At 32.0% G+C, this 25,477-nt stretch overlaps 1 protein-coding gene across 1 annotated transcript in view; it reads left to right on the top strand.

Moving 5' to 3' along the window:
* Positions 1–25,477, top strand: part of LOC135132035 (TWiK family of potassium channels protein 7-like) — a 300,939-nt gene that overhangs the window by 8,190 nt on the left and 267,272 nt on the right. Inside the window, exon 2 of the mRNA XM_064059952.1 lies at positions 1,563–1,760. Within this exon, the coding sequence (XP_063916022.1) occupies positions 1,565–1,760 (196 nt within the window). The 5' untranslated portion in view covers positions 1,563–1,564. The remainder of the gene's footprint in view (positions 1–1,562; positions 1,761–25,477) is intronic.

Below are 25,477 nucleotides of genomic sequence, written 5' to 3'. Positions count from 1 at the left end.
AGTGTTCTAAGTTTCTTGTTGTCAAAAGATGACCATGACTATTAAAAAAAAAAAAGAAAAAATATAAGCCCCGCCCACCCACCCTATCTCTATTCTGATGAAAAGAGAAGCCCCACCCATCCGCCTCGATCTGAATCGTGATGAATTTTTCATTCGTTGTCAGACCGGGGGGCGGGGCTTAATTACAAGATCCATAATTGTCCAGAATTTACCATTGTAAACATGTTTTAAATTTCTTGTTCTGAAAAGACGACTACGTAAAATAAGAAAAAAGGCAAAAAATATAATATTTGATAAATTTTATTTTTGTATAGAAATGGTGGAAAGATCGAGATGGGAACGAATTTTTAAATGCATTAATTTAAAAATTTGAAAAAAAATCTAAGTAGTTAAAATGGAAACGTATTAAATGCGAAAATGGCTAAAAATATCAAAAAAATTCTAGAACGGGAAAGTTAAATTAAAACATACTAAATGCGAAGCGGACTTGACAGATAACGTGCCGACTTAATGTCACTAGCGAAAACTCCGAATAACAAGGCTGTCCGCTGGACCCCTGAGGAGCCAACCTCTCGACCAACCAACTTCACCCGAAATCCCCCAGATTAACACAAAAACCATCGTTTCCGACGCTTAAACCCCGAATTTTTTCTGTTTTACTCACGAATTTTTCTTGCAGACGCCCTCAAAGACGTGTCAATCACACAAAGCTCCAAACCCCGACCTTGCAGCGTCGTATTTAATTAAAATTCATTTTCCGAAATTCCTGGCGACTCTAAATACGCCCCCCAGCTCCTCCAGCCCCCCTAATTCAAAAATCCCCGCCGGCATTATTTAAAACAATTCCGCTCACAACAAGACAAATCCCCGCCATTTCTCATCATCAATTCTCCAGCGACGACGTGTAAAAAATTCACGGTCCAGGACCGTACCGGAATGCGGATCACGGGCGAAAAAGTGATTTGCGGCCTCCCGGAGCCCGGTCGGTAATTGAATTATCGGGGGGGCGCGGGGGCGGCGTCATTAAACCGCCTATTAACTCGAACGTGAACGAAATTTGGGGATTTTCGGGCCCAAGCTGGCGACAAAAGAACCGCGGTGGATAAATCGCCAAAATGAATTTTTATGGTCGGCTATCTGCGTTATTTCGCATCGTAATTGTTTTATTTTTGCGGATGAGTGGACGGGATTAGGGGATTTGGGGATTGGGGGTCCGAGTGTGGGATCGGGGGCGGGTTTCGCGCGCCAGCGACAAGTTTCTTTTATTCGTTCGTTAGAAGTTGGCTTAATCAAATTTAGTTAAATGGGAGCAAGTTGGAGGTCTTGGAGAGTTGGGGATGTATTTCCATTAGGAGTTTAGCTTTGTTCTATTGTTGCGAGGGGATCGTGATGCAAAAACAGGTACACGACGAACTATTAACGACATCGAGAATCGAACAAAACGTCAACACACAAACCCACACAGCGAAACTTATGCAACTTTAAATACACTAATGTATAGTTGGTTGCATGTTTGATATACACCGCTGAATGGTTGGTTGCATATTTTACTTTTTTGGTAGAGATGGAGGACGGCGGCGGTCGCCGCTGCACCACCGCCATTTTCTGCGGTCGGACGGGCCTTCTGGTCCTCATGACGGGCTACGCCTTCCTGGGGGCCCTCTTATTCAAGTCTCTGGAAGGCGGCAACGAGGGCGACGTCCCGGTTCATGTACAACGCAGCAGAGAGGATTGTCTCCGCGAGCTCTGGTTAATTACAGGTCAGTGGTGATTAAAATGCGACTTCTGAACTGGGTGATTGCGCCGCCACTGCGCCGCCGCTTAAACCAAATAATTGGGCTAATTGAAAAGGCGACAAATCACAGCAGTTTGCTTTATTTATGTCAACCACATGTCGCTGTTGTTAAATATGAACGGATTTGATTAGAGCTCCTAAAAGATAAAATATGTAAGACATTGTGTTACTTCGTCGTAAGCACTACAAGTTCGCTCGCTAATTAGAATGTATTAATTAGCCGGCTTCCACTTAACATTACCGCTCTTGAGTATCGGTAAATGAGACGTATATTACTTTTTTTTCGGTCTGAAGATGGAGTTCTAAGGCTTAAGACGATCTAGCTCCTTAATTATTGAGGCTCGTTATTTCATCCAACTTTGCTTGGATCGTTTTAGTTTCGATTCTTAATTAATGTGAGTTTGCTTTGAAATGCGCTTGTTTGTTTCGCTGGAGGTAAGCTTATTAGGACTTTAATTTAAGGTGCATTTTAATTAACTTGCTGTCACGTGATTTGGAACGTGGATTTCCCTTGCAAATTTTTACGGTCCTTCACTATTCGATTACGTCCATCTTCCGTCCAATTACGCCGCCCCCAGCCCTTTTCAAAAATTTAACTTTAATCGCCACCTTAACCCAATTACCTGCCCCTTTTAGCACCGTTGTCGTAGTGCACCTTGACTCCGCTTAATTCCCTTAAGGTGGCTACGAAATTGTCTTGTTTTGTTTCGCTACCGCTAGGTGGCTCTGACCGCAGTCCTCCAAGGAGGAAAAAATACTTTGAATATTACTTCAGATTCGTTACTTTGATGAAATGTTCGAGTCGTCCACTGTTGTTTTTTTAATAGGCAGTTTTAATGTTTTTTTTTGAAAATTTTTGGAAAATATATATTTTCACAATTTTTTAAATCATTTCAAGGAGTAGATATGACAAAAATGAGCTTAGAATATAAATGTACGAAGAATTCTCTTTAAACCAATATTTTTTTTCCTTTTTCATTGCTGCCGATTCAACAATTTTTGGAAATTTTTTGAAAAATTTTGAAAACACATTTTGTCACTTTTTCGGTTGCTGGAATAGAAAATAAAAATAACGTCAAATTATTAATCTGCAAAGATTTTTCTCTATTATTTAATCCATTTTTTCGTTTGAAAAAAGAAAATTTTTTCACAATTATTATTGTTATTTCAAGAAACAGAACAAAAATTACCTCAGATTGTGAATCTCAGAAGAATTCTCTATAAATCAGTATTTTTTCTTTTCGGATCGCTGTCATTTTAACAATTTTTGGATTTTTTTTGAAAAATTTTGGACACATATTTTGTCACTTTTTATTGGAGTAAAAATAAAGTATCGTCAAATTATTAATCTGCAATGAAAGAAGACCATTTTAACGGTTTTTTGGAAAATTTTTGGAAAATATTTTCACACTTTTCTAAGTTATTTCAAGGAATAGAACAAAAACGACCTCAGATTGTGAATCTACGAAGAATTCTCTATAAATCAGTTTTTTTTTCTATCGCATAATTACCGTTTTGACTATTTTTGGAAATTTTTTGAAATATTTTCAAAACATATTTCGTCACTTTTCTCTGTTGTTGGAGTAGACAAAATAAAAATAAAGTCAAATTATTCATCTGCAATGAATTCCTTATAACTTAATCCATTTTTTTCTATGAAAGAAGACCGTTTTAACATTTTTTGGAAAATTTTTGTAAAATATTTTCACAATTTTCTAAGTTATTTCAAAGAATGGAACAAAAATGACCTCAGATTGTGAATTTACGAAGAATCCTCTATAAATCAGTATTTCTTCCTTTAGCATAGTTGCCGTTTCAACAATTTTTGGAAATTTTTTGAAAAATTTTAAAACATATATTGTCATTTTTCTTCATTGATGGAATAGGCAAAATAAAAATAACGTCAAATTATTAATCTGCAAAGAATTTTCAATTACTTAATCCATTTTTTTCTTTTGAACGAGGACCATTTTAACGCTTTTTGTAAAATTTTTGGAAAACATTTTCACAATTTTATAAGTTATTTCAAAAAATAGAACAAAAATTACCTTAGATTGTGAATTTACGAATAATTCTTTATAAACCAGTATTTTTTCCTCTCCTATAGCTGTCATTTTAACAATTTTTGAAAATTTTTTGAAAAATTTTGAAAACATATTTTGTCATTTTTCTCGGTTGTTGGAGAGGCAAAATTAAAATATCGTCAAATTACTAACCTGCAAGAATTCTCCATTACTTAATCAATTTTTTTCATTTGAAAGAAGACCATTTTAACGTCTTTTGGAAAATTTTTGAAAAGATTTTTACATTTTTCAAAGTCATTTCAAGGAATGGAATAAAAATTACCCCAGATTGTGAACCTATGAAGAATTCTATAAATCCGTATTTTTTCTTTTCTCGTGGCTGTCATTTTAACAATTTCTGGAAATTTTTTGAAAAATTCTGAAAATATATTTTGTCACTTTTTCAGTTGTTGGAGTACACAAAATAAAAATGACGTCGAATCATTAATTTGCGAAGAAATCCTTAATCCATTTTTTCCTTTGAGAGAAAACCATCTTAACGTTTTTTGAAAAATTTTTGGAAAACATTTTCACAATTTTCTAAATTATGTCAAGGAATACAACAAAAATTACCGCAAATTGTGAATCTACGAAGAATTCTCTATAAATCAATATTTTTTCCTTTCGCACAGCTGTTATTTTAACAATTTTTGGAATTTTTTTGCAAATTTTGAAAATACATTTTCTGACTTGTCTCAGTTGTCGGAATAGACAAAATAAAAATGACCTCAAACTATTAAGCTGCAACCAACTCTCTATTACTTAATCTATTTTTCCTTTGAAAGAAGACCATTTTAACGGTTCTTGAAAAATTTTTGGAAAATATTTTCAAAATTTTATTATTTCAAGGAATAGAACAAAAACTACCTCAGATTGTGAATCTACCAAGAATTCTCTATAAATCAGTTTTTTTTCCTTTCGCATAACTGCTGTTTTAATAATTTTTGGAATTTTTTTGAAAAATTTTTAAAACATATTTTGTCACTTTTCTCAGTTATTGGAATAGGAAAAGTAAAAATAACCTCAAATTATTAATCTGCAAAGAAATTTCTATTACTAAATCCATTTTTTCTTTTGAAAGAAGGCCATTTTAACGTTTTTTGGAAAATTTTTGGAAAATATTTTCATCTTTTTCTAAATTATTTCAATGAATAGAATAAAAATGACCGCAGATTGTGAATCTATGAAGATTTCTCTACAAATCAGTATTTTTTCCTTTCGTATATCTGCCGTTTTAACAGTTTTTGTTTTTTTTTTTGAAAAATTTTGAAAACATTCTTTGTCACTTTTGTCAGTTGTTGGAATATCTAGGAAAAGTAAAAATTACGTCAAATTATTAATCTGCAAAGAAATTTATATTACTTAATCCATTTTTTCTTTGGAAGAAGACCATTTTAACGTTTTTTTTTGAAAAATTTTTGAAAAATATTTTCATCATATTCTAAATTATTTCAAGGAATAGAACAAAAATGACCTCAGATTGTGAATCTATGAAGAATTCTCTATAAATCATAATTTTTCCTTTTGCAGTTTTAACAATTTTTGGAAATTTTTTGAAAAATTTTGAAAACATATTTTGTCACTTTTCTCGTTTGTTCGAATAGGCAAATAAAAATAACGTCAAATTATTAATCTGCAATGAATTATCTATTACTTAATCCGTTTTTTCATTTGAGAGACCATTTTAAGTTTTTTTTTGGAAAATATTTTCACAATTTTCTAAATTATTTCGAGTAATATAACAAAAATGAGCTTATATTATGAATCTGCGAAGAATTCTTCATGGACCAATATTTTTTTCTTTCGTACAGCTGCCGTTTTAACAATTTTTGGAAATTTTTTGAAACATTCTGAAAACGTATTTTGTCATTTTGCTCGGTTGTTAGAATAGGCAAAATTAAAATAACGTCAAATTATTAATCTGCAAAGGATTCTCTATTACTTACTACATTTTTTCCCATGAAAGAAGACCATTTTAACGTTTTTTTTTTGGAAAATATTTTCTCAATTTTCTCTGATATTTCAAAGAATGGTACAAAAATTACCTCAGATTGTGAATCTACGAAGAATTCTCTATAAATCAGTATTTTTTCCTTTCGCACAGCTGATATTTTAACAATTTTTGGAAATTTTTTGACAAATTTTTAAAACATATTTTGTCACTTCTCTCGGTTGTTGGAATAGGTAAAATAAAAATGACGTCAAATTATTAATCTACAAAGAATTCTCTATTATTTAGTTCATTTTTTCCTTTGAAAGAAGACCATTTTAACGGTTTTTTGGAAAATTTTTGGAAAATATTTTCACAATTTTCTAAGTTTTTCTAAAGAATATAACAAAAATGACCTCAGAGTGTAAATCTACGAAAAATCCTTTATAAATCACTATTTTTTCCTCTCGTATAGCTTTCATTTTAATAATTTTTGGAAATTTTTTGAAAAATGTTGGAACCATTTTGTCAGTTTTCTCGATTGCTGGAATAGGCAAAATAAACATAACGTCAAATTATTAATCTGTAATGAATCTTCTACTACTTAATCCATTTTTTCTTTTGAAAGATCATTTTAACCATTTTTTGGAAAATTTTTGGAAAATATTTTCACAATTTTTTTAGTTATTTAAGGAATAGAACAAAAATGACCTCAGATTGTGAATCTACGAAAAATTCTATATAAATCAGTATTTTTTCCTCTCGTATAACTGCCGATGCCGTTTCAACAATTTTTGTAAATTTTTTGAGAAATTTTTAAAACATATTTTGTCATTTTTCTCGGTTGTTGGAATAGGTAAAATAAAAATGACGTCAAATTATTAATCTGCAATGAATATTTTGTTACTTAGTCCATTTTCCTTTGATAGAAGACCGTTTAACATTTTCTGGAAAATTTTGGAAATCATTTTTCTAATTTTCTCGGTCGTTTGCAGACACAATTTGAATAACTATTACTTGAGATTCGGTACTTTGAAGAAATATTCTTGTAGCCCAGTGGTTTTTTCTTTTGGCAATTCAAACGATTTTTTGGAAAATTTTTGGAAAATATATTCACCGTTTTCCAAGTTATTTCAAGGAGTAGAACAAAAATGATCACAGATTGTAACTCTGCGACGAACTCGATAAAACAGTATTTTTTTCCTTTCGCGTAGCTGCCGTTTTAACAATTTTTGGAAATTTTTTGAAAAACTTTGAAAACACATTTTGCCACTTTTCTTGTTTGTTGGAATGGGCAAAATCAAAATGACTTTAAGGTTTAAATCTACGAAGAATTTTCTTTAACTTAGTCACTTTTTCATCTGATTGAATCCCATTTTAACGTTTTTTGAGAAATTTTTGGAAATTATTTTTTCGGTCTTTGCAGAGACAGTTTGAATATTTCTTCAGATACGTCATTTTGAACAATTGTTCTAGTAACCCAGTGTTTTCTTTTCTTTTGAATAGACAATTAAATCTTTTTTTGGAAAATTTTTGAAAAATATTTTTACCAGTTATTTCAAAGAGTAGAATAAAAATGACCTCAGACTGTACATCTACGACAAACCCTCTCTAGACTTCAGTATTTAGTTGCCATTTTAACAATTTTTGGAAATTTTTTGAAAAATTTGGAAGCACATTTGGCCACTTTTCTCGGTTGTTGGAATGAGCCGAATCAAAATAACGTCAAAGTTTGAACCTACAAAGAAGTATCTTTCACTTAGTACCTTTTTCTCTTGATTGAAGTCCATTTTAACGTTTTTTGAAAAATTTTTGAAACTATTTTTATAATTTTCTTGGTTTGTGGAGAGAGTTTAAATATTTCTTCAGATTCCTTACTTTGAAGAAATGATCTAGTAACCCAGTGTTTTTTCTTCGATTGGAGACCATTTTAACGTCTTTTGGAAAATTTATGGAAATTAATTTTCCAATTTTCACTCTGTCGTTTGCAGAGAGTTTATATATTACTTCAGATGCGTTATTTTGAAGAAATGTTCTACTGGTCCAAAGTTTTTTTACTTTTGAATAGGCAACTTCAATCTTTTTTTGAACATTTTTGGAAAATATTTTCACCATTTTCGAAGTTACGTATTTCATAGAATATGACAAAAATGACCTCAGATTGTAAATCTAAGCAGAAATCTATAGGTCAGTATTTTGGCTATTTGCAAAGTTACCGATTTAACAGTTTTTGGAAATTTTTGAATATTTTGAAAACACATTTTGCCACTTTTATCGGTTGTTAGCATGGATAGAACCAAAATAAGGTCAAACTACTTTTCCTTTGAATGAAGTTCATTTTAACGATTTTTGTAAAATTTTTGGAAATAATTTTTCTAATTTTCTTGGTCGTTTGCATTATTTTGAAGAAATGTTCTAGTAGTTGAGTTTTTTTTTACTTTGGAATAGGCAATTTAAAACTTTTTTTATTTTCACCATTTTCTAAGTTGTTTCAAGGAGTGGAACAAAAATGACCTCAGGTTATATATCTATGAAGAATTCTCTACAAAACAGTATTTTGCCCTTTCGCATACCTACTTGCTGTTTTAACAATTTTTGGAAATTTTTTTGAAGAATTTTGAAAACATCTTTTTTCGTTGTTGGAATGTGCAGACTCAAAACGACACGTCAAATTGTTAATCTACTAAGAACTCTCTATAACTTCGTATTCTGTTTTCCATTGACCCTATTTTAACGTTTTTTGGAAAATTTTTGGAAAGTATTTTTCTAATTTTTTGCTCATTTGCAGAGACAGTTGGATTTTAATTTAGATTAGTTACTTTGAACAAATGTTTTGGCAGCCCAGTGTTTTTTCTTTCATTGGAATAGACAATTTCAAACTTTTTTTTGAAAATTTTTGAAAAATATTTTCACCATTTTCCAAAATATTATATAGGAGTAGAGCAAAAACGAGCAAAATCTACGAAGAACTCTCATTCAAATCAGTATTTTTTCCTTTCGCATAGCTACCGTTTTAACAATTTTTGAAAATTTTTCGAAAAATTTGAAAACCGATTTTGCATTTTCTTAGACGTAATCAAAATGACGTCAAATTATGACACCAAGTTCTCTATAACCTAGTCCCTTTTACTTGCTGATCGTAAGCAAGCCACCCACTTTTCCCTTTACAGCCAAAATCCACGCAGTCGCACGCGAGTTATCGAAGTTGGCGACGATACTTTTCGTGGGCCAAACGTCGTCACGACGAAGAGTGATTTTCCCGAAAACGCCACGATTAATGTTCACGTGTCCGCCTTAACGATATGTCGTCCCTTTTGTTTTTGGGCTTGGGGCGGCGGGCGGCCGCCCCCATAAATTGGATCCGGAGAAAAAGTCTTGCATGATGTCGGGCGCGTTTAAAAAGTGAAACAGCAGTCGCCTTGTTAGCGGTTGTTTCCAGTCGGTGACAGCACGCCGACCAATTCAAAGAATAAAACATACACAGCCAAGTGAAAAATGAGACTTTTTATAGGTAGAAAGCTGACACTTTATCATTACGAGGTACAAAGCGGGCGCAGGACGCTTATTTATGTCATCGTCTTCGCTTCTTTCGGGCTATTAATGAGGACGTTGCGATCTCTGCGGAAGGAGAGGGGGATTTTAATGAGGATTAGGATTCGGATTTTTGCGGAGACACTCGGTGGCGCCTGTAATGGTCTGGTCAAATATTTACGGGCTCTAATTAATTACTTGAATTACGAATTTATGCAAAGTTGAAAGGTAAAGTGTGGACACGGCGCCCGAGGGTTAATTACTTAAATTTATTTATGAATCGGTGTTTGTTTGCTTTTCACGGGCTTTGGGTGGTGGAATGTGTTTTTTTCGCGCCAGGTTTGCGTCGTCACCAATTTTCCGGTCTAAATTTGGCTGTCGGCAATCTCGGCTGCAATTAATCTTAACCTACGTATAATTAAAAAGTACGCTCACTTTCAAAGTATTTACAGGGGCGTTCGTTAAAACTTTGACTTATAGCCGGAGAACATGTACCGGTAATAAAAAACCGGGGTACGGCTGGGGGTGGTTTCTGTAAATATTTATAAACGGAGATAATCGTCGGTGTACAGATTGTGTCGTAAAAAATTTACAAACCCTTATCGCGCAAATTTTCCCCAGTCGCTCCCGTAGTTACTTAATCATCGAACGATAGCATCGTTCCGTTATCGTTTAAAATACGCAGTGCCATTTCGGGGCGCGATTACAATCAAACCGTAATTTTATAGTTTGGCATGTTTAACTTAATCGAAAATCCATGAAGTCAAGGCCACGCCACACACGTCTTTGATTGATTGCTCGCTTTGTTATTGTGAGCCGAAAATAGAGCGCAGATCTCATTTTTTAAAAATTTCGATATCAGGAGTGGGATGCAACATTACGCGCAATCACTCTCGCTCGTGCCCGCGTACATAAATATTTCGGGTTTTAAGAAGACGTAAAAGTATTTTATGGGTTGGGAAGGGCCGTAAAAAGATTTTCGAGGGTCGTCGTAATATCGGAATAATAAACAGGAACGGGTAGTGTATTATGAGAATAGCAGATATGCTATAAACTGATTTATGTGTTCGGAGGATGATTCGAGAAAGCAGGATCCAGAGGAGAAATTAAAATGTAATTTTTTTGTCTCTGCGGAAAAATTAATTGTTGTTGACTTTCGCGATTCAAAGGCTTGGAGGAGATTTGCGGAGAATCAACAAAGGAGGAAAAATTGTAATGAAACGGTTTCAATTATGGGGTTCGAAGAGGGCTGTTATTTTATGAGAGGAAAGAAAACAGTCCTGGGACTTTCGCCAAAACTTGCACCAGGGCTCGTCAAAAATATTCAGTTTCGTACACACGGCGCTCCTTCCGGAGCACTTGACTCCACAAAGGTCAAAGTTGAGCTATTTAACGCAACTTTATTTGCAAACCCCCGCCGGGCCGTAATTTCTCATAATCCACTACCCTCGCTCAAAATTGAAATTCCTCACTAGTTTCCTTAGTGTCGCTATTAATCCCTCCCATTTTTTAGCCGGACCAAAAATTCTTGCTCAATTTGACAAACTGAAAGCCCGAGAAAACACATAATAGCCCTAATGGTGATGCGAAACGTCTTGAAAATGGCATCCGCCGCATCCGGCGATCCATCAATATATTATGCTTAGCTATTAGTCCACAACAATGGCCAGAAAAAATCGCCTTGAATGAAAATCATCGCCGGAATTTCGTAATTAATGGAGAAATTCGTGGCACCGGCGGCGGCGACGCGGGAAGCAGGGCCGGATTAACGCCTAAAAAGTTGCAAATTATGCGCGAACCGGTCGGTTATTATTGCGCCATCAATTTTCGCCTGCAGCCAATAAACATGCTAATGGGGCCGGGGTAAATTAAAAGTCGAGGAGGTGTCGGAGTGACGGCGCCCTTAAAAAGAAGGGCTAAGCTAGAAATAAATAAGGGCGAGGGTGGGCGCTGGGTGGATGGGGACGAAACGAGGAGATAATTTGCGTTAAGAAACCTTAACGAATTTTTAACTAGGAACATATTCCGGCTTAGTTCCAGCAGCAGTTAGAAAATGAAATTTGACTGATTTTATAACAGAGAAAATCCAAAAATTTTCCAAAAAATATGTTAAAATAGACCCTTTCAAAGGAACAAAAGGGCTAGTTTGTTGAGAATTCTTTGTAGATCGACGTTCTTTTTTCTGGTCATTCCAATAATAACTGGCAAAATACATGTTTTCAAAATTTTGAAAAAATTTCCAAAAAATGTTAAAACGGGAGCTATGAAAACGGATAAAATACTGAGTAGATTTGCAATCTGAGGTCGTTTTCGTTCCACCCCTTAAAATATGTATCTTAGAAAATGATGAAAATATTTTTAAAAAATTTTCAAAAAAAGTTTTAAATTGTCTATTCAAAAGAAAGAAAAAACACTGAGCTACTAAAACATTTCTTCAAAGTAACTAATCTGAAGTAAAATCTAAGTATCTCTGTAAATGAGTAATAAATTAGGAAAATACTTTCCAAAAATTTCCGAAAAAACGTTAAAATGGTCTTCATTTAAAAGAAAAAAGTATTAAGTTATTGAGAATTCTTTGTGAATTAATACGTCATTTTGATTTTCGACAACTGAAAAAAATACTAAAACATTTTCAAAATTTCTCAAAAAATTGACAAAAATTGTTAAACGGCAGCTATGCGAAAAGAGAAAATACTGATTCATAAAGTTTTTCGTATATTTATAGTCTGACGTCAACTTCGTTCTACTATTAAAAAACGGTGGAAATATTTTACAATATTTTTCAAAACAAGAAATATACTGGGGTAGTCGAACATTTCTTCAAAGTGACGAATCTAAAATAATATTCAAACTGTCTCTGCAAACAACCGAGAAAATTAGAAAAATAGTTTCCAAAAATTTTCAAAAAATTGTTAAAATGGACTTTTCTCCAAGGAAAAATAGGGCTAAGTTCTAGAGAATACTTCGTAGATTAATAATAATTTGACCTTATTTTGATTTTGCCTATGCCAATAACCGAGAAAAGTGGCAAAATATGCTTTAAAAATTTTTCAAAAATTTTCCAAAAACTGCTAAAACGGCACCTTTGCGAGAAGCCCAAATACTGATCCATTGATTTCTGCTTAGATTTACAATATGAGGTTATTTTTGTCCTATTCTTTGAAATACTTAACTTGGAAATGCTGAACATAATTTTTCAAAAAAAGGTTGAAGTAGCCTATTAAAAAAAAAAAACCTTTAGACTACTAAAACATTTCTTCAAAATAACGCATCTGAAGTAATATTTAAACTCTCTGAAAACGACAAAGAGAAAGTTAGAAAATTAATTAATTTTCAAAACTTTTCCAAAAAAACGTTAAAATGGTCTTCATTCAAAGGCAAAAAGGGCGAAGTAACAGAAAGTTCTTTGTATATTAATACTTTGACGTCATTTTGATTCTGTCTATTTCAAGAACCCGAAAAGTAGCAAAACATATATTCAAATTTTTTCAAAAAATTTACAAAAATTGTTCAAATGGCAGCTATGCGAAAGGAAAAAATAATTATTTAAACAGAGAGTTTTTCGTAGATTTACAACCTCAGGTCACTTGTGTTCTACTCCTTGAAATAACTTGGAAAATGGTGAAAATATTTTCCAAAAATTTTCAAAAAAAATGTTTAAATTGCCTATTCAAAAGAAAAAAAAAAACACTGGGTTACTAGACCATTTGTTCAAAGTAAGGAATTTGAAGAAATATTTAAACTCTCTCTACAAACCGAACAAATTAGAAAAATAATTTCAAAAAATTTTCCAAAAAACGTCAAAATGATCTTCAATCAAAGGAAGAAGGGATTAAGTTAAAGAGAATTCTTTGTAGATTCAAACTTTGATGTCATTTTGATTCTGTCCATTCCAACAACCGAGAAAAGTGACAAAATATATTTCCAACATTTTTCAAAAAATTTCCAAAAATTGTTAAAATGTATTTAGAGGAAAAAATACTGGTTTATAAACAATTGTTGGTAGATTCACATTCTGAGGTAATTTTTGTTCTATTCCTTGAAATAACTTAGAAAATAGTGAAAATATTTTCCAAAAATTTTTCAAAAACCGTTAAAAAGGTCTTAATTCTTTCAAAGGAAAAAATGGATTAAGTCTAATAGAGAATTCTTTAGAGATTAATAATTTGATATTTGTATTTTCCCTGTTCCAATAACCGAGAAAAGTGACAAAATATCTTTTAAAAATTTCTCAAAAAAATTCCATAAATTCTTAATATAACAGCTATGCAAAAGGAAGGAAAAAATACTGGTTTATAGAGAATTCTTCGTAGATTCACAATCTGAGCTAATTTTTTATTCTATTCCTTAAAATAACTTTGAAAATTGTGAAAATATTTTCCAAGAATTTTCCTAAAAACCTTAAAATGATCTTCTTTCAAAGGAAAAAATGGATTACGAAATGAAATAGTTCAAAAAATTTCCAAAAATTGTTCAAATGGCAACTAAATACTGAACTCTAGAGAGGGTTAGTTGCAGATTTACAATCTGAGGTCATTTTTGTTCTACTCCTTGAAATAACTTGGAAAATGGTGAATATATTTTCCAAAAATAAAAAAAAAATGGTTTAAATTGCCTATCAAAAAAAAAACCACAGAGCGACTACAACATTTCTTCAAAGTACCCAATATGAATTAATATTCAACTTATGTCTGCAAACGACCGAGAAAATTAGAAAAATAATTTCCAAAAATTTTCCAAAAAACGTTAAAATGGTCTTCAGTCAAAGGAAATAATGGGCTAAGTTAAAGCGAATTTTTTGAAGACTAAATTTTGACGTAATTTTGATTCTACCCATTGCAACAACCGAGAAAATTGGCAAAATGTGGTTCCAAAATTAAAAAAAAAAAAATCCAAAAATTCTTAAAACGGCAGCTATGTGAAACGAAAAAAAAAGAGCAATGGGCAGCTAAAACATTTGTCCAAAGTAATGAGTTTGAAGTAAAATTCAAACTGTCGTTGCAAATGACCCAGAAAATTGGAAAAATAATTTCAAAAAATTTTCCAAAAAACGTTAAAATCGTCTGCAATCAAAGGAAAATGGACTAATAAGTGTTAAGTGAATTCCTTATAGATTAAAACTTTGACGTCGTTTTGATTCTGCCTGTTCCAACAACCGAGAAAAGCGTCAAAATGCGTTTTAAATATTTTTCCAAAAATTTCCAAAAATTGTTCAAATGGCAGCTATGCGAAAATAAAAAATACTGATTTAAACACAGAGTTTTCGTAGATTTACAATCTCAGCTCACTTGTGTTTTACTCCTTGAAATAACTTTGAAAATGGTGAAAATATTTTCCAAAAATTAAAAAAAAATTCAAATTGTCTATTCAAAAGGAAAAAAAAACACTGGGTTACTAGAACATTTCATCACAGTAACGAATCTGAAGAAATATTTAAACTTTCTCTACAAGTCGAGAAAATTAGAAAAATGATTTCCAAAAATTTTCGAAAAAACATTAAAATGGTCTTGAATCAAAGGAAAAATGGATTAAGTTAAAGTGAATTCGTTATAGACTAAAACTTTGACGTCGTTTTGATTCTGCCCATTCCAACAACCAAGAAAAGCGTCAAAATGCCTTTTAAATATTTTTCAAAAAATTTCCAAAAATTGTTAAAATGGCAGCTAGGCGAAAGGAAAAAATACTGATTTAAACAGAGAGTTTTTCGTGGATTTACAATCTCAGGTCACTTGTGTTCTACTCCTTGAAATAACTTGAAAAATGGTGAAAATATTTTCCAAAAATTTTCAAAAAAAAAGTTTAAAGTGCCTATTCAAAAGAAAAAAAAAAAAACGCTGGGTTACTAGACAATTTCTTCAAAGTAAGAAATTTGAAGGAATATTTAAATTCTCTCTACAAACCGAACAAATTAGAAAAATAATTTCAAAAAATTTTCCAAAAAACGTCAAAATGATCTTCAATCAAAGGAAGAAGGGATTAAGTTAAAGAGAATTCTTTGTAGATTCAAACTTTGACGTCATTTTGATTCTGTCCATTCCAACAACCGAGAAAAGTGACAAAATATATTTCCAACATTTTTCAAAAAAATTCCAAAAATTGTTAAAATGGCAGATATACCAGAGGAAAAAATACTGGTTTATAAACAATTGTTGGTAGATTCACATTCTGAGGTAATTTTTGTTCTATTCCTTGAAATAACTTAGAAAATTGTGAAAATATTTTCCAAAAATTTTTCAAAAACCGTTAAAATGGTCTTAATTCTTTCAAAGGAAAAAATGAATTAAGTAATAGAGAATTCTTAGGAGATTAATAATTTGATATTTTTATTTTGCCTGTTCCAATAACCGAGAAAAGTGACAAAATATCTTTTAAAAATTTCTCAAAAAAAATCTATAAATTGTTAAAATAACAGCTATGCAAAAGGAAAAAATACTGGTTAATAGAGAATTCTTCGTAGATTCACAATCTGAGGTAATTTTTGGTCTATTCTTTGAAATAACTTAGAAAATAGTGAAAATATTTTCCAAAAATTTTTCAAAAACCGTTAAAATGGTCTTAATTCTTTCAAAGGAAAAAATGGATTAAGTCTAATAGAGAATTCTTTAGAGATTAATAATTTGATATTTGTATTTTCCCTGTTCCAATAACCGAGAAAAGTGACAAAATATCTTTTAAAAATTTCTCAAAAAAATTCCATAAATTGTTAAAATAACAGCTATACAAAAGGAAAAAATACTGGTTTATAGAGAATTCTTCGTAGATTCACAATCTGAGGTAATTTTTGTTCTATTTCTTGAAATAATTTTGAAAATTGTGAAAATATTTTCCAAAAATTTTCCAAAAAACCTTAAAATGGTTTTCTTTCAAAGGAAAAAATGGATTACGAAATGAAATATGTAGTTAAAAATTTCCAAAAAATTGTTAAAATGGCAACTAAATACTGAATTTTAGAGAGCGTTTGTTGTAGATTTACAATCTGAGGTCATTTTTGTTCTATTCCTTGAAATAACTTGGAAAATGGCGAATATATTTTCCTAAAATTTCCAAAAAAATGGTTTAAATTGCCTATCCAAAAGAAAAAAAAACTGAGCTACTAGAACAATTCTTCAAAGTCCCGAATCTGAATTAATATTCAACCTGGGTCTGCGAACGACCGAGAAATTTAGAAAAATGATTTCCAAACTACATTAAAATTATATTCAATCAAAGGAAAAATGGACCGAGTTAAAGAAAATTCTTTGTAGATTAAAATTTTAAAGTCATTTTAATTCTGCCCATTCTAACAACCGTCAAAAACGTCAAAATGTCTTTTAAATATTTTTCAAAAAAAATTCCAAAAATTGTTAAAATGACAGCTATGCGAAAGGAAAAAATACTGATAAACAGAGAGTTTTTCGTAGATTTACAATCTCAGGTCACTTGTGTTCTACTCCTTGAAATAACTCGGAAAATGGTGAAAATATTTTCCAAAAATTTTCAAAAAAATGTTTAAATTGCCTATTCAAAAGAAAAAAAAAAAACACTGGGTTACTAGACCATTTGTTCAAAGTAAGGAATTTGAAGAAATATTTAAACTCTCTCTACAAACCGAGAAAATTAGAAAAATAATTTCAAAAAATTTTCCAAAAAACTTTAAAATGGTTTTCAATCAAGGGAAAAAGGGACTAAGTTAAAGAGAATTCTTTGTAGATTCAAACATTGACGTCATTTTGATTCTGCCCATTCCAACAACCGAGAAAAATGACAAAATATATTTCCAAAATTTTTCATAAAATGTCCAAAAATTGTTAAAATGACAGATATAGCAGAGGAAAAAAATACTGGTGTATAAAGAATTGTTGGTAGATTCACAATATGAGGTAATTTTTGTTCTATTCCTTGAAATAACTTAAAAAATTGTGAAAATATTTTCCAAAAATTTTTCAAAAACCGTTAAAATGGTCTTAATTCTTTCAAGGGGAAAAATGGATTAAGTAATAGAGAATTCTTCGGAGATTAATAATTTGATATTTTTATTTTGCCTGTTCCAATAACCGAAAAAAGTGACAAAATATCTTTTAAAAATTTCTCAAAAAAAAATACATAAATTGTTAAAATAACAGCTATGCAAAAGGGGAAAATACTGGTTAATAGAGAATTCTTCGTAGATTCACAATCTGAGGTAATTTTTGTTCTATTCCTTGAAATAACTTTGGAAATTGTGAAAATATTTTCCAAAAATTTCCCAAAAAACCTTAAAATGGTCTTTTTTCAAAGGAAAAAATGGATTACGAAATGAAATATGTAGTTCAAAAAATTTCCAAAAATCGTTAAAATGGCAACTAAATACTGAATTCTAGAGAGCGTTTGTTGTAGATTTACAATCTGAGGTCATTTTTGTTCGACTCCTTGAAATAACTTGGAAAATGGCGAATATATTTTCCAAAAATTTTCAAAAAATAAGTAAAAATTACCTATTCAAAAGGAAAAAAAAAACACTGAGTTACTAGAACATTTCTTCACAGTAACGAATCTGAAGAAATATTTAAACTCTCTCTACAAACCGAGAAAATTAGAAACATAGTTTCAAAAAATTTTCCAAAAAACGTTAAAATGGTCTTCAATCAAAGGAAAAAGGGACTAAGTTAAAGAGAATTCTTTCTAGATTCAAACTTTAACGTCATTTTGATTCTGTCCATTCCAACAACTGAGAAAAGTGACAAAATATATTTCCAAAATTTTTCAAAAAAATTCCAAAAATTGTTAAAATGACAGATATACCATAGGAAAAAAATACTGGTTTATAAAGAATTGTTGGTAGATTCACAATCTGGGGTAATTTTTGTTCTATTCCTTGAAATAACTTTGAAAATTGTGAAAATATTTTCCAAAAATTTTCCAAAAAACCTTAAAATTGTCTTCTTTCAAAGGAAAAAAATGGATTACGAAATGAAATAGTTCAAAAAATTTCCAAAAATTGTTAAAATGGCAACTAAATACTGAATTCTAGAGAGGGTTTGTTGTAGATTTACAATCTGAGGTCATTTTTGTTCTACTCCTTGAAATAACTTGGAAAATGGTGAATATATTTTCCAAAAATTTTCAAAAAAATGGTTTAAATTGCCTATCAAAAAAAAACACTGAGCTACTACAACATTTCTTCAAAGTACCCAATATGAATTAATATTCAACTTGTCTGCAAACGACCGAAAAAATTTAGAAAAATAATTTCCAAAAATTTTCCAAAAAACGTTAAAATAGTCTTCAGTCAAAGGAAATAATGGCCTAAGTTAAAGCGAATTTTTTGAAGACTAAATTTTGACGCAATTTTGATTCTACCCATTTCAACAACCGAGAAAATTGGCAAAATGTGTTTCCAAAATTTTTTAAAAAATTTCCAAAAATTCTTAAAACGGCAGCTACGCCAAAGGAAAAAAAAACAATGGGCTACAAAGTAACGAGCTGGAAGTAAAATTCAAACTGTCGTTGCAAACGACCGAGAAAATTGGAAAAATAATTTCAAAAAATTTTCCAAAAAACGTTAAAATCGTCTTCAATCAAAGGAAAATGGACTAATAAGTGTTAAGTGAATTCCTTATAGATTAAAACTTTGACGTCGTTTTGATTCTGCCTGTTCCAACAACCGAGAAAAGCGTCAAAATGGGTTTTAAATATTTTTCAAAAAATTTCCAAAAATTGTTCAAATGGCCGCTATGCGAAAGGAAAAAAATACTGATTTAAACAGTTTTTCGTAGATTTACAATCTCACGTCACTTGTGTTTTACTCCTTGAAATAACTTTGAAAATGGTGAAAATATTTTCCAAAAATTTTCAAAAAAATGTTTAAATTGCCTATTCAAAACGAGAAAAACACTGGGTTACTAGAACATTTCTTCAAAATAACGAATCTGACGAAATATTTAAACTTTCTCTACAAATCGAGAAAATTAGAAAAATGATCTCCAAAAATTTTCCAAAAAACTTTAAAATGGTCTTGAATCAAAGGAAAAATGGACTAAATTAAAGTGAATTTTTTATAGATTCAAACTTTAACGTCGATTTGATTCTGCCTATTCCACCAACCGAGAAAAGGGTCAAAATGTGTTTTAAACATTTTTTAAACATTTCCAAAAATTGTTAAAATGGCAGTTATGCGAAAGAAAAAATACTGATTTAAACAGAGAGTTTTCGTAGATTTAAAATCTCAGGTCACTTGTGTTCTACTCCTTGAAATAACTCGGAAAATGGTGAAAATATTTTCCAAAAATTTTCAAAAAAATGTTTAAATTGCCTATTCAAAAGGAAAAAGACACACCGGGTTATCAGAATATTTCTTTAAAGTAACGAATCTCAAGAAATATTTAAAATAAATAATAAATAAAATTATTTGTAAAAATTTTTCAAAAAACGTTAAAATGGGCTTCAATCAAAAGAAAAAGGGACTAAGTTAAAGAGAATTCTTTGTAGATTCAAACTTTGACGTCAATTTGGTTCTGCCTATTCCAACAACCGAGAAAAGTGGCCAAATGTGTTTCCAAATTTTTCAAAAAATTTCCAAAAATTTGTTAAAATGGCAGTTAAATACTGAATTCTAGAGAGAATTTATCGTAGATTTACAATCTGAGGCCATTTTTGTTCTACTCTTTGAAATAACGTAGAAACTGGTGAAAAAATTTTCCAAAAAAAATGGTTAAATTGTCTATTCAAAAAAAAAAACGCTGTGTTACTAGACCACTTCTTCAAAGTAAGGAATTTGAAGAAAAATTTAAACTCTCTCTACAAATCGAGAAAATTAGACAAATAATTTCAAAAAAATTTCCAAAAAACGTTAAAATGGTCTTCAATCAAAGAAAAAAGGGACTAAGTTAAAGAGAATTCGTTGTGGATTCAAACTTGGACGTCATTTTGATTGTGCCCATTCCAACAACCGAGAAAAGTGGCCAAATGTGCTTCCAAATTTTTCCAAAAATTTCCAAAAATTGTTGAAATGGCAACTAAATACTGAATTCTAGAGATGGTTTGTTGTAAATTTACAATCTGAGGTCATTTTTGTTCTACTCCTTGAAATAACTTGGAAAATGGTGAATATATTTTCCAAAAATTTTCAAAAAAATGGTTTAAATTGCCTATCCAGAAGAAAAAAATTCTGGTACTGGAATATTTCTTCTTCTACCGAATTTCAAGTAATATTCAAACTGTGTCTGCAAAGGACCGAGAAAAATGATTTCCAAAATTTTCCAGAAAATGTTAAAATGGTCTTCTTTCAAAGAAAAATGCACTAAGTAACAGAAAATTCATTACAGATTATTAATTTCACGATATTTTAAGTTTGTCCATTCCAACAAACGAGAAATGACCAAATTTTTCGAAATTTTTCAAAAAGTTTTCAAAAATTGTTAAAATGGCAGCTATGCGAAAAGAAAAAATACGGATCTATAGAGAATTCTTTGTAGATTCAGAATCTGAGGTCATCTATGCCTCGAAATAACTAAAAATATTTTCCAAGTTTTACAAAGGTGATTTCTTTCCAATACTTTTTTAAAATTCGACCTATTTTTGATTATTTACGAAATTTAACTAAATAAATTTTCTTTTTTCTCAATTGGCCGTTGAAATAACGAAATTTTGGAAATTTCGACAATGTTGTTCGATAAACATGAAACACACTATATTTTTGGAATAAGCAAGTAAAGGTCTATATACCCTAGAATTGTTTGTCGATTTTTAAACAACTCTTTCAAAGGAGAAATTTTTCTATATATTAAGAGAAAATGTGCACTCCTTGGAAAATCTCGATTTCTAAACAAAATGGTCAAACAGTACAAACTTGAACCAACATAATTATCGCTCAGTAAATCTGAAAACAGGCCTCACAAAAAGCAAGCAGAAACGTCCTAAATAAACTCAATTTATTACAAAATTTACTTAAAAGATGCCGTCTTCTGTATTTTTACAACCGCGTAAAACAAGCCGCGACATTTGTTCAAGAAAAACATAAAAAATGCCAAAAACTCGTGAAAGAATTTACTTAAAGGAGACAACATCGCGTGCGACACATAATTCCCAAACCTGAGCGTTCTCCGAGATTCCAGCCCAAACCTAAACTAAAACCGCGCCACGAAAGTCCTCTATTTTTCCCGTTTTGAAATTTAGACAATCCAGCCAGTGTGTTTAATTAACGCAGAATGCCGAGAACTCGCTCCTGCGAAGCAGACGCCAACAATTTGACGAGAAAACTATTTTATTTCCGCGGCATAAAATAGAAAACCCAACGAAGCGCACTCCCAATTTCGTCCCACCTTTCTGTTTTTCGCCGCCGACAACGTCAAATAACTTCCGCGCCGTCCCCGATCGTCCACCTGCTCTCGACGCCCCCTGATTTATCCGCACTACTCCGGATTTAGTGTTCAATAACGTCCGGCGTTATTTTTTCTTCCGGATTATGGAGATCTCGTGCGAGTGCCTCTGTCGACGTTATTGCATAATTGAACGCCCGGACGCGATTTATTAAAATCGCCCCGGAAATAAACGAGTTTTAGCGGCTCTTCGATGTTGTGCACGGAAAGTTTATGTTGCTGGGTAATGTAGTGTGAGGGATTGAGAGCAATACGACGAGAAAATTCCCTCACACAGTCGCGTTCCTAAAAACGATAAAATTTAATCGATTCCGGGAATAATAAGGGCCATAATTTCGAGAGACGAGCCGGCTCTGATTCAAAGAAAACATGCGAACGGCTGCTGGACGGGTTCCAGGCCCGATGGAAAATTGAAACGGGAATTTATAAAGGCGGTAAGCTTATTAAAAGAAAGCTGTTTAATTAAAAGTTGACTGGTGATTGTCGGAAAGGGGGCTAATTAGGCAACCGGGCCATGATTATTCCGATTTAGGGCCACGACTGGCCCAATTTTTGTGTCTGTGAGGTACCGAAAACTTTCAGAAATAGCCATCCACGATTAATTATTCAGAGTATCGCGATTCTTGACATACACAATAAGGGCATCCATGTTTTATGAGGGCCGCAGGCTTGTATGCACTAGGTCCATTGTTTGCGGAAGGTGCGGTGAATGTGGACAGAATTCGGCGCTGAAATAGTTTGCACTGAAGCCCTAAGAGCACGAAACCATAGACGCTAAGACCTGCATTTTGTCTGCAACAACAATAAAAGGATTAAAGTCTCAGACTTGCACAGGACTTAAACTACTCGGAGAAGATCCTCGCTTAACGTAAACTCATTAACTCGAACTGATGGGCGGCGATATCGAAGCGAACCAGTCCGAAGTGGGGTTTCCAGCTCGAGAACTGACGCTGACGAGTTTCCACTTACAAGAATTTTAAACACCGGGGGCTGACGCGACGGCTAACAAACAATTCGTAATTAGTAGAGGGCGGATTTTAAGTGCACGATTTTGTAAAATAGAATGCTAAAATATGCACGGATTTTCATAAAGTGGTAATTTTTTTATTTTAGAATTCGTGCTTTTTAATATTTGATTGCATTTATAATAATGCAGACTGTTACATATGATAATTTTATATAAAATATGTACAATTACTAAATTAAATTTTAATTTTACGACGTCAAGTAGCCCCCAAGCCTTAACAGAATATCATCAAATAACAATAAGTCTCTCGGTACACAATTCGCTGTGAGAGGAATATCCCAGAATAAATGTTCAAAATTCAAGTTGTAAAACACATTTGAATTCATCGGCCGAATCGAAACATTAACTGTAGCTACGTTGGCTGCTATTTTTCCAGATTGTCCTCCAACCGTCATTCTGCATGCCAGTAGCGGCTGGTGGGTCAAAATTTCGGGTCGGCCAAATATTTTGAGTCTACACCTTGGTGTTATATATTTTTGTAATGTATGGCTACTACTCATTAACCACTGACATTTTACGTGCCAGGATGTACAAAACATCTCAAATGTTTCGATCTGTTAAAATAATTTTTTATAGGAAATTGACAATGTCAGTTTGATTCCAAATACTATTAATCCTTAATTCTACTTGTTCTGCTTTATCATTAATTGAGAACCACCGAAACATTATTTTTACTGAGTTCCCCGTCGACCGGCGGCTATACGGCTTGCCGACCCCGGACATCCACAATTAAATAATAATAATTAAATAATGACATGCAGTTAAAAAATATAAAAAAAGTAATAATAAAAGTACCAACTGTTAACTATCTTCATTTACATTTATTTTTTTTAATGTATATGACAAATTGTCAAATAAATTAATTGAATAATTGAAAAATTAAAATGATTTAAAACTTTAAATTCGTTTCTGAAATATCTGAAAACGCTTAGATGCTAAAAATACAGAAAAAGCGCATTTATGTTGTAGCTAAGTTATGTACGAAAAATAAAATTTTAGATAATTTAATGTAATTTTTTTCGTTTATTATTCATACACAGAAAAATGTATTAAATCGACAATTATTATTAAAAAAAAATAGTATGCACTGAAGAACATCGAAGCCGTTATTGTTTTGTAATTTGGTTAGCTATCTTAAATATTAAGCGTTTTAAAAACTAAATTCGCGTTGCTGGGTACGGCGAAGGAGGATTTCGCCGGACCTGGCACAACATACGTTCCGCCAGGTCTTTGTCTACTACAGTGTACTAGACAAAGAGAACGATGAAACCGTAAGCTGCTACGAAGTCGAAACATCGAGCATAATGCATTCCTGGGTACGGCTTGCCGAAATCTCGCCGGCAAAGCGTGTTTATCAGCATTTAAAATTAGCAACAAATGCTTTATTTTGTACCTACAATATAATAAAATATATTTTTAATATATATGGTCTATCCTAACGTACATTCAAACTTTATTTCTTTTTTTATTTTCTAATTTCAACGCTTACTAAGTATTTTAAAATGACTGGTACGGCGTGGCCGACCCTGCCGCCCCTGACCAGCCGCCCCTGCTGCATGCAGTAAGTAACTGGCACTTAGTTACTTCGAAAAGCTAATTAATTTAGAAATGATCCCTGCATCGATATTCAAAGTTTCCACCTAAAACTTGAGCAACATTTATTAAGTCTTTCAAAGCATCGATCCAGGCGGCCACTTTTTCTCAATACGACAAGTTACATAATCTAAATCATGATAAATTAGTTTGCACTGTTCTTCAGATTTAATTATGGAGGCTGCGGCATCTCAGAACTTTTTTGGGCGAAATTACGCTGAGCAGACAGAAGTTCATAAAAAATTCATTAACAATTTTTTTAAAATTCAAGTGTTTAGTTTTTATGTATACTTGGATATCCTATTAGTAAATTTTTAACGTAACTCCTACGAGAATCGCGGGTTTAACATACATAGGCAACCCACAATACGAGGAAACTTTTTACCCGTTAAGTTAAAAATTGATCTAAAGTTTTTTAAATTTCCTGCTTCCCTACGAAAAACAGATGAAACAAGTCAAGTTTCTGCTAGAAAATGTTTGTTCTAGTAAATTTGAAACTTCAAAAAGTGAGGTTAGGCTGCTGAGCATTTGTATGAAAAATTGGTCGAAACTTGTTTCGACAGAATTACTTCGAAAACCAGACGCAAGGGATCCCCGAGATTCGTTCAAACTACTTGAAAAATCAGACACAAGAGATACCCGAGATTCTTAAAAACTATTTCAAAGATAAAACAAAATGGGTCCCGAGATTCTTTAAATCTACTTCAAAAACAGAAGAAGTCAAGGAGATTTTTTTCAAGGTACTTCAAAAATCGTACACAACGGGTCCTCGAGATTCTTAAAAACTACTTCAAAAACAAAACAAAAAAAAGGTTCCCGAGATTCTTTCAAACTACTTCAATAAATATAAGCAAGGGGTACTCGAGATTCTTTAAATCTACGTCAAAAACAAAAGGGGTCGTGGAGATTCTTTCAAACTACTTCAAAAACCAGACACAGTATCCGAGATTCCTAAAAACTACTTCCAAAAAAAAACAAAACAAGACACACAAGAAGTCCCCGAGATTCTTTAAAACTACTTTAAAAACAAAAGGGGTTCCCAAGATTCTTTCAAACCACTTCAAAAATCAGACAGAAGGGGTACCAGAGATTCTTAAAAACTACTTCAAAAAATCAGACACAAGGGGTACCAGAGGGTCTTAAAACTACTTCAGAAACAAAATAAAAGGTGTTTCCGAGATTCTTGAAAACTACTTCAAAAAC

Source organism: Zophobas morio, unplaced genomic scaffold, assembly GCF_036711695.1.
Source record: "Zophobas morio isolate AGI-343-1 ecotype UQ-CSIRO unplaced genomic scaffold, CSIRO_AGI_Zmor_V1 ptg000021l, whole genome shotgun sequence".
Lineage (NCBI taxonomy): Eukaryota > Metazoa > Arthropoda > Insecta > Coleoptera > Tenebrionidae > Zophobas > Zophobas morio.
Note: the sequence above shows the minus strand (reverse complement) of the source record. Positions and strands in the feature narration are given on the sequence as shown.